We start from the raw sequence: 9,854 nt of genomic DNA on the forward strand, positions 1-9,854 counted from the left end.
GCTTACAGATAAGTCCTTACAGAGGGCCAAAAGCATCATGTATAAAAGCCAATAGCTCTCTTGCCCTATGTCCATGTTACTAAAAAGCAAGTTTTATCATTTATTGCATAGAGCCATTAGTCAATATTCAAATCATGATTGTTTAAATAGAGCACTAGCAAATAAAACTACCATATGCATGTAATCCATAGGAGTCAAGGTACAAGATATCAAAAACTAGATTAGTCCTTGTGTCGATGCAAAAAGTGACCAACACATAAATATTTGTAGTTTTGTCGTACATTGTGATCGAATGTGGCCTAGCACTAAATGACACAGGGTTTATACTGGTTTAGGCAACATGCCCTACGTCTAGTTTGAGACGGTTGATGACTTTATTCCTGAGCCTAGGTGCTCGAAGTTTGCTGTGGGGTTACAAACAAAAGGGAGTAAGATGGGGGGTATCAGAGGTCTAGTCGAACTCCAGACCGAAGGGCCAAGAGTGACGGGATCTCCGACGTGCGCTAAGTGTTCAAACGTATGCTTTGTATGGCTCTAGAGTTCTAGAGCTGAGCAGAGAGAATCGAAATGATCCATGTGTTGTTCGTTGGAGTCGTTCGAATCGTCCGAATCGATCCTCTTCCTTTCAGAGAGAACGCATCCCCTTCTTTTATAGATAAGGGGATGGCTTTACAAGAGAGAGTGTGAGAGAAAGAGTGTGTGTGTGCTACCTAGTCTTGTTACCCACGCCGTTGGGTACAAGGTGGTTTGTCGGCGCCCACAATACTGTCGATGGCTGGATACATGTGGTTGGTTCCACTACGTTCTTCTGGTATGGCAAATGTCGACGCCTACCATACTATAGGATAAATGTTGGCGCCCTTAACATTGTTCGCGTTCTGACACGTCTGGAAGATTGCAGAGCACCCTTCTAACATGACCTGACAGTACTGTCTTACAGGTGTGCAGGGTACGGCCCTCAGTATTGTGGTTGACTTGAGAGCCCTACCTTACTTGCTCCGCCTGATTCTTTGGGTTCTTACCGAGCGGGCATCCCCGTTCAGTCATTTCCTAGTCGGCTCTGACCGCGCTGGTTGGAGAAGAGTTGTAAGTAGAGGTTCGGTGTACTCCTTGTCGAAAGGGTGGGCAAGAGTCGAAAGCGAGCGTCGTCCTCTCCTTTGCCAGGCCTTTCGATCGGAGAGACGGGCCGAAGTTGGAAGCGAGCGTCGTCCTCTCCTTGGCTATGCCTTCTAATCGGAGAGGTGGGCCGGAGTCAGAAGCGAGCGCTGTCCCTCCTTGGCCAGGCCTTCCGGTCGAAGAGACGGACCGAAGTCAAAAGCGAGCGCCGTTCCTCCTTGGCTAGGCCTTTCGGTCGGAGAGGCAGGCCGGAGTCGGAAGCAGGCATCTTTCCTCCTTTGCCAGGCCTTCCAATCAGAGACTAGATCACCCTTCTTGCCTGTCATTAGGTTTTTGGGCCAGCCCAGGAGTTGTGCGTCATTCACAACATCGTCTGTTAGACCGAGCTTTTGCTGGGAAGCAGGTCCATGAGTGACCCCGGGTTTATGAACTCGGGACCTTGAGTCAACAGTATTAGACACATGCACAAAAAATGATAGTGAATTTAAGGTGAATAGGTGTCAAGGATTAACCCATGCTATACTTGCCTTGATCACATAACTCCTGCTGATTCTGGTCGTCAACAAAGTACTCCTGGTCACACACGTACTGCTCACCATTTGTTCTCGATCAACACATCAACACACAAGCATCTAGAAGCAATCATGCATAGCAAACAAAAGCTATTGGTTAGAATAGTACACCAACAGTGGAAAAAGAAGTTGAAAAGTTGACAAAACTAATCTACGCATTGCTACGATCACATAGACGCAAATTGCACTAAAATCAGACTTAAAACAGAGAAGTTATGGTGTTTTAAAGATCTGTATGGCACAAGCGTAAATAAACTGAACTATTTTTGAATTTAAATAAATAAAATCAGATTTAAAAACGTACCAGGGATGGCAGGCACTATTTTGGAAAAGATCAGGGGTTAAAACATAAGAAAACGAACTAGTTTGTAATTTATTTTGAACAGAGGTGGACTGCGGGTTGATTTTAATAAAACTGAAGGGCTCTTTCGCAAAATCGCTACAGCGAACCGGTATCGGCCACTCTGGACTGTTGGATCTAAGATGGACGGCTCAGATTAGATCGAAGGGAGTGAGAGAGAGAGAGATCTCACCGGCGCACAGTACATGCGGCGGTGCCATTTGTCGGCAGTGACTTGACCTCGCCGGCATATGTTGTTTTGATAATGCCCGGCGTCATCGGTCACCGAAGAAGCACGGGGAGGGAGAGCGAAACACGGCGAACACAATGTGGGGCTCAGGGATGACCGCGACAGCGTGGTGGCGGCGCTATGCATGATTTGGTGGCGCGGTTACAACGGCACAGGTTCAGCGACGTCGCGCGAGCGAAAGAGAGCGAGAGAGAGGGTGCAGCTGGTGTCTGCAACTTTCTGACTGACAACCGAAGGTCAGGGAGCGGCTCTAGACGACGTCGAATCACAGCAATGGCGAGGCGGGTGTGGCGGCGGTGGAGCTAGGGTTTTCATGGCGGCGGAGCTTGCTCTAGGGCACAGCTGCTACTGCGAGTGCGGGAGCTTAGATTTTATAGCCTCGAGGGCGCTCCGTCGAAGGAAGGCACGAGATCGAGCTCGATTCGATTTTGCCGAGAAAGGAAACCGGCGATGGATGAAAAAGGAAAGTGCTGGAGGAGGAACAAAGGAAGGTGCAGGGGTGTGACTGACATGCAGGGCCCACCTATCAGCAAGACAAAGAGAGAGAGGGGCGGGCTGCTGCGCTGCGGGGCGCCAACTGGGCTAGGCCGCGCGGAGGGGGCTGAGGCGCTGCGTTGGGCTGGTTGGACCACGGGAGTGAGGGGGGCTGGTCGGGCTGGCCTAGTGGGCTAGGCCTCTTGGCCGAATTGAGAGAGGGAGGGAGCAAAAGCCTTTTCGTTTTATTTTCCAGAGATTTCAAATGCATTTTCAAAGAGATTTTGAATTCAGTTTGAATTTTGGACAAAACCACTCAACACAAAATAAATAATGCAGCAGCATGAAAACATGTTCCTATCCTTATGATGGATTTGAATTTAATAAAAATTATCATTTTTCTATGTTGTATGATCACATAAGTGCATAATAAAATCATTTTAACCTATTTTTAAAAATGATGCAAATTTTAGGGTGTTACAAAACCTGTTAGTTGCTGAATTCTCACTCTTGGTAGTAGCAGAATTCTTACTCTTATTGAGAGAGGATGACACTAGGAGTTGGGACAATTTTCTGGTTTATTTGTCATTCAACTCATACAAATGCCATGCCAACCTGAGGGGTTGGGGATACATATTTATAGGCTGCTAGCCAGCCGAGCATATGCCAAGATGCTAGTCTAAGATGCTAGTATAAGATGCTAATATGTTGTCCTCTAAGATGCTGTCCTAAGATGCCTCTAATATGCTGTCCTAAGATGCTGTCCAGTCAAGATGCTGCTGTCCTCCAGTCAAGGATGCTGGGCAGCAAGACCACCATGCTGTTGCAGCCCCACAAAGACTGTTGCAGCCCCACAAAGACCACCGAGACTTATCCCATCATTCTCCCTCTAAGTCTTGTGCGTCGCCTTATGGGAAAGTTGAACCATACCGGTCTTGGAGCAGAGCTCAAGGAACTTGATCCTCCCAAGGGGCTTGGTGAGCAGGTCCGCAAGCTGGTCCTTGGTGTTGATGTAGCTCGCCTTGATGCTCCCTTCCTCCAAACAGCCTCAGATGAAGTGGTACCTCACTCGGATGTGCTTGCTGCGTTCATAGAACACGGGGTTCTTTGCTAAGGCCAGAGCGGACTTGCTATCCACCCTGAGCTCCACCGCTCTAGTGTCTCTGCCGAGGAGATCACCGAGCAGTCGAGCGAGCCAAAGCGCCTGAGTTGAAGCGGTGGAGGCTGCTATGTACTCGGCCTCGCAGCTGGATAGGGCCACCACCTGCTGCTTGACCGACTGCCAGCTAACGAGGCACTTGTCGAGGAAGAAGAGGATCCCGCTCATGCTCTTGCTGGTGTCGATGTCGCCTGCGTGGTCGCTGTCACTGTACCCGATGAAGTGTGCGGCCCCAAGGCACCTAGGGTAGTAGAGGCCGTGATCGAGAGTCCCTGCAATGTAGTGGATGATCCTCTTCACAGCCTACTGGTGCTCCATCGTCGGTCGCTGCATGAACTGACTAACATAGCCGACGGAGAATGCCAAGTCCAGCCGTGTGTGGGCGAGGTAGCGAAGGCTCCCCACAAGACGCCGGTACTGCGTAGCGTCCACCTCTTCTGTCATGCTATCACAGCTCAGCTTTAGCCTCTCCTCCATCGGAGTGAGAGCTGGGTTGCAGTCGGTGAGCCCAGCTAGCTCAACGACGTGCTTGGCATAGGTAGTCTGTCGAAGCGTGATCCTAGAGTCATCCTGGTGCACCTCGATTCCCAGGTAGAAGGAGAGAGGCCCCAAGTCACTCATCTGGACGGTGGCCTTCATCTCTTCCTAGAATGTCGCCACCTCCACATCTTTGGTGCCAGTGATCACCAAGTCGTCGACATAGACACCCACCAGTAGAGCATTTCCTCCACTGCCCCGTCGGTAGATGGCCGCCTCGTGCGGGCTTTGCTCGAAGCCCATCCCCTTTAGCATGGAATCCAACTTGGCATTCCACGCCCTCGGTGCCTGTCGCAAGCCATAGAGTGCCTTGCACAGGCGGAGCACCTTGCCCTCCTTGCCGGGGATCGCAAATCCCGGTGGCTGGTGCACGTAGACCTCCTCCTTCAAGTCGCCGTTAAGGAACGCCGACTTGTCGTCCATGTGATGAACACGCCAGCCCTCCTAGGCAGCTAGCGCAAGGAGGAGTCGCACAGACTCCATCCATGCCACGGGAGCAAAGGCATCGTCGAAGTCGACCCCCTCCTGCTGCATGAAACCTCGTGCCACCAAGCGAGCCTTGTGCTTGATGATGGCGCCGGCTTCATCCCTCTTCAGCTTGTACACCCACTTAAGGGTGATGGTGCGGTGACCACGAGAAAGGTTAGCAAGCTCCCAGGTGCGGTTCTTCTCGACTGCATCCATCTCCAACTGCATCGCGGCGCGCCATGCTGCGTGTCTTTCGGCCTCTACAAGCGATCAAGGCTCGCCGTCATCACACGCAAGGTGCAACTGCGCCTCTAGGTCGTGGGGCATCGGTCCCGGCACTGGCTGGTCACCGAGAAGGTTCTCCATCGTACGGTACCGCAACGGCTCGCCGTCATGGTACGCGTCGATGCGCTCCTCGTCGTGAGAGAGCGGAGTAGCAAGCTCAACTGGGTTGTGCTCGACATGAGCTGGTGTTGGAGTAGACATGCCCGGAGAGGTGCCTGTCGGTGCTGGAGTGCACGGCGATGCCGGTTGTGGTGGAGCCAGTGAAGGACTCATTGTAGCCGAGGTCCTGGCTAGACAGCGTGGTGCTGTCTGAGTAACAGGCGCCGGGGTCGGTGGAGGCTCAGGGACTGGGGTAGACATGCTTGCCAAAGAAGAGCTGCCTACTCCCACAGCTCCCTCGAAGTGGACGTACTCGATAGTGAAGTCATCGTACGTCGGAGCCGAGCCGTCGTCCACCGCCTTGTCCCACGCCCATCCTCGCCCTTCGTCGAACACAACGTTGCGCACCGTGCGCACACGCTGTGCCTTTGGATCGAGGATGCGGTAGCCCTTCGAGCCCTCCGCCTAGCCAATGAACACTCCTGGAGTGCTCCTGTCGTCGAGCTTGCTGATGTGGCCAAGCTCCTTGGCGAACGCGAGGCAGCCGAAGACCCACAAGTGGGAGACCGCTGGCTTACGCCCATGCCAAGCCTCGTACGGCGTCCTGCCGTCGAGCGCCTTGGTAGGTGAGCAGTTGAGGATGTAGAGGCTGACACCACCGCCTCTCCCTAGAAGACAGCCGGCATCCCCCTCTGCTTGAGAAGGGCCCAAGCCATCCCCGCAACCGTCTGGTTGTGCCGCTCGACGATGCCGTTCTGCTGTGGGCTGTACGGCGTGGAGTACTGGCGCTGAATGCCCTCATCAGCGTAGTATGACGTGAATTCAGTCGTCGTGAATTCACCGCCATTGTCGGTGCACAGCACGCATAGCTTGCGGCCGCACTCCACCTCCGCAGCAGCCTGCGAGCGCCTAATGGCGTCCACAACCTCTCCCTTGCTGCCGAGGACCATCACCCACATGTAGCAGGAGAGGTCATCGACGAGCAACAGGAAGTAGCATCGTCCTCCCGGTGTGGCCGGTGTCACTGGGCCACACAAGTCCCCGTGCACAAGCTCGAGCCTCTCCTTGGCTCGAAAGCTCGGCCGCTGGGGAAAGGGGAGTCGCCTCTGCTTCGTCAACACGCAAACATCGCAGAGCTGCTCCACATGTTCGAGGCACAGTAGGCCTCGCACCATCTCTGTCGCACTAAGCCGCTTTAGGGCCTCGAAGTGAAGGTGCCCGAAATGCTCGTGCCACTACCACACCTCATCGTCCCGACGAGCAGCGAGATAGAGGGGTTGTGCCACCTGCATGTTAAGGACGTAGAGTCGATTTGCGCTTCTGGATACCTTGGCGAGAAGGAGGCGACGGCGATCCCAAATCCTCATGACTCCATCCTCAACCACCACGCACAAACCGTTCTCATCCAGCTGTCCCAAGCTAATGATGGAGTTCCTCAACGCGGGGATGTAGTAGACTCCGGTGAGCAGCCTGTGCTCACCAGACACGGTGGTGAAGATGACGGAGCCGATGCCCTTGATCTCCACGCCGGAGGCATCCCCAAACTTGACGGAGCCTCGGACGCTAGAGTCAAGCTCGGTGAAGAACTCCCATCGACCGGTCATGTGATGGGTGACGCCGGTGTCGAGGCACCACCCGTCAGTCTTGTCGTTGCCGGAGCCGTCGCCAAGGAGGGCATGTGCTTTTGGCTCATCAAGGTGGAGGAGAGCCGTTGTGGCCGGTGCCGCTGGAGGTAGCTCAATGCTTGCATGTGCCATGAGCAGAGCCGGCTCCTCCTCCGCCAGTGCGACGTGGGCCTGGCCGCATCGTGGCTGTCGACAATCCTTGGCCCAATGGCCAAGCTGGCCATAGTTGCCACAGGCGTCGTCTTGTGCCGGCTTGTGCCTATCGGCGGTGCCGCCCTAGGCGCCTCTGTGGGCATCACCCTTGGCACGTCCTCGCGCCCCCGCCTAGGCATCTCTATGCGCCTTGTGTGGCTTGCCACGCTTGCGGCCGCCTATCACGGAAGAAGGCTCCCCCTTCTTCCGGTCACCTTGGCTGGCAAGCCACTACTCCCGAGTGAGAAGGAGCTTCCCACCAGTGGTGATGGGCCCCGAGAGAACCTGTGGCTCATCGCCACTGTTCGCCTAAACGGCCGTTTAGCCCGTTTACACACCGTTTAAACGCAACACGATGGTACACCGTTTCTGTTTAATCGGTTGTTTTTGACCGTTTAAACGGCCGTTTTCCTGTTTAAACACCTTGTTTGTCCGAATAATGGGCTAAACGGTAGGTGACCGACTGTTTACCTTTTAGCGTTTAGGATAACACTGCTCATCGCTATCGACGACCTTGAGGCGACCTATCGCCTCCTCGATCGACATCGTGGAGAGATCCAGCAGAGACTTGATCGAGCGAGCCATCTGCTTGTACTTCTTGGGGACGCAGCAGAAGAGCTTTTCGACAGCTCTCTCCTCGGCGTAGGTGTCATCACCGAACTGCACCATCTTCTGCAACAGAGTGTTGAGATGGAGAGCAAAGTCATCAACGTCCTCACGTGGCTTGAAGGCCAGGTTCTCCCACTCCTTGCGAAGTGCCTGCAGTGTGGACTTACGGGCGCGGTCGCTGCCGATGCGTGCCACAGCGATGGCGTCCCAAGCCTCCTTGGTAGTCTGCTTGTTGGTAAGCGAGAACTACATCTCAGGCGGGACTGCAGCTATGAGGGCATCCAGCGCCCGTCGATCTAGGTCGTAGTTGACGTCGCCGTACTGGACTGCCTCCCACATGTGCCGCACCTGGAGCTTTACCCTCATTATCGTAGCCCACTGGATGTAGTTGGTCTTCATGAGGGTAGGCCACCCACTGCCGGGGCCGACGTCCCTGACGATAGCCTGGAGCCTGTGGCAACCACGGTACCGATCCGGGGAGAGAGAGCCATGCTACCTGTGAAGGCCACGCTCTCCATCGACTCATCTACCACCGTCACCGTGCGCACCTCCTCCAGCAGCGCCACCGCCATGCGCGCCTCCTCCAGGAGCGCCGCCAGCTCGTCCGCGCCTGTTTGGGCTGCCGCCGCGTTCGTGGGCATGCGCGGCTCCTCCAGGAGTGCCACCGCCATGCGCGCCTCCTTTAGGAGCGCCGCCAGCGCGTCCGCGCCTGTTTGGGCTGCCGCCACGCTCGTGGGCATGCACGGCTGCCCCAGGAGCACCACCACCGTGCGTGCCTTCTCCAGGAGCGCCACCAGCGCATCCGCGCCTGCCCACTGCACCGCCCGCGCTCGCGCTGCCTCATTCTCTAGCAGCTCGAGATCCGCGTCAGCGGTGTCGTCAGCGGAAATGGAGCTGTCGATGCTGCCGCGCAGAGCCTCGACCTCCGCTGCCACCGCACGCGCTGCTTCTGCGTCTGCTCTGGCTGCTGTCAGCTCCGCCGCTGCCAGCCTCGATGCCCTTGCCACCGCCGCAGCGGTCTCTGCCGCCACTCACTCGCGTTCCTCTGTCGCGGCAAGTTTGGCCTCCTACCGACGCCGCGTGCTCGAGGCGACCGAGCACTGAGACTGCCCTGCGGACATGACGCGCTACCGGGGGGCTGCTGCGTGGGGAGAGGGCTGCTTCAGACGAGCTGTTGCTCGTCTGCGCAGAGGGAGAGGAGTGAACAGAGTGGCTGGAGGAGCTGCTGCTGCCAACAGCTAGGGCTGTTGTGGGGCTGGGAGAGAAGATGAGCAAGAGATGCTCAGGCTACAGGATAATACGGCTCTGATACCAGTTGTTAGTCGCTGAATTCTCACTCTTGGTAGTAGCAGAATTCTTACTCTCATCGAGAGAGGATGACACTAGGAGTTGGGACAATTTTCTAGTTTATTTCTCATACAACTCATACAAATGCCATGCCAACCTGAGGGGCTAGAGATACATATTTATAGGCTGTTAGCCAGCCGAGCATATGCCAAGATGCTAGTCTAAGATGCTAATATGCTGTCCTCTAAGATGCTGTCCTAAGATGCCTCTAATATGCTGTCCAGTCAAGATGCTGCTGTCCTCCAGTCCCTGCTGTCCTCCAGTCAAGGATGCTGGGCAGCAAGACCACCATGCTGTTGCAGCCCCACAAAGACTGCTGCAGCCCCACAAAGACCGCTGAGACTTATCCCATCAAAACCCTCCACCACTATCTAGTTTTTAAAAGCTGGAACATGATTCTGCTTTGTCCCCAGAATAAAAAAGGTAGTGACACAACAGTAATTGTTTCTTTCATCTAGAATTAGAGGTTTTTTAGTAACCAACCAAAGAAATTCTATGAAGCATCAGAACTGATCAAAGGAAATAGCAATGAACAAAGTTGAGTTTTAACTTATTTGAAGGAAAAATAATTTGGTCTATAACCAGTGAGGTTAAATCTAAACATAAAGTTTAGGAGATCAAGCTGGTGGCCTGATTAGCACGATGTGATTGACCATGATGCGATGTCCATTGGGTGCCCAATCACAAATTCAAGGACACTGGTTAATGACTATTTGCATGAGGCAGCACAAATTTAGTACAAACAGACAAAGCGGAAAGCTATCCAACTTCCTTGCGCACA

General features: G+C 54.2%; 2 protein-coding genes across 2 annotated transcripts; one reads left to right on the top strand and one right to left on the bottom strand.

Annotated features, from left to right (window-relative positions):
* Positions 1-4,214: 4,214 nt before the first annotated feature.
* On the bottom strand, positions 4,215-4,550 carry LOC136488917 (uncharacterized mitochondrial protein AtMg00810-like). Its single transcript, XM_066485688.1, has one exon. It carries the CDS (start codon positions 4,548-4,550, stop codon positions 4,215-4,217), a length of 336 nt encoding a protein of 111 aa, XP_066341785.1.
* A 3,665-nt stretch (positions 4,551-8,215) lies between these two features.
* On the top strand, positions 8,216-8,830 carry LOC136488918 (uncharacterized). Its single transcript, XM_066485689.1, has one exon. It carries the CDS (start codon positions 8,216-8,218, stop codon positions 8,828-8,830), a length of 615 nt encoding a protein of 204 aa, XP_066341786.1.
* Positions 8,831-9,854: the final 1,024 nt, after the last annotated feature.

This window comes from Miscanthus floridulus, chromosome 10 (genome assembly GCF_019320115.1).
Source record: "Miscanthus floridulus cultivar M001 chromosome 10, ASM1932011v1, whole genome shotgun sequence".
Lineage (NCBI taxonomy): Eukaryota > Viridiplantae > Streptophyta > Magnoliopsida > Poales > Poaceae > Miscanthus > Miscanthus floridulus.

What these genes read in the sequence shown, in the direction of transcription:
- LOC136488917 (XM_066485688.1), bottom strand. Translation starts at nt 4,550, where the DNA reads ATGAAGGCCACCGTCCAGATGAGTGACTTGGGGCCTCTCTCCTTCTAC.
- LOC136488918 (XM_066485689.1), top strand. Translation starts at nt 8,216, where the DNA reads ATGCTACCTGTGAAGGCCACGCTCTCCATCGACTCATCTACCACCGTC.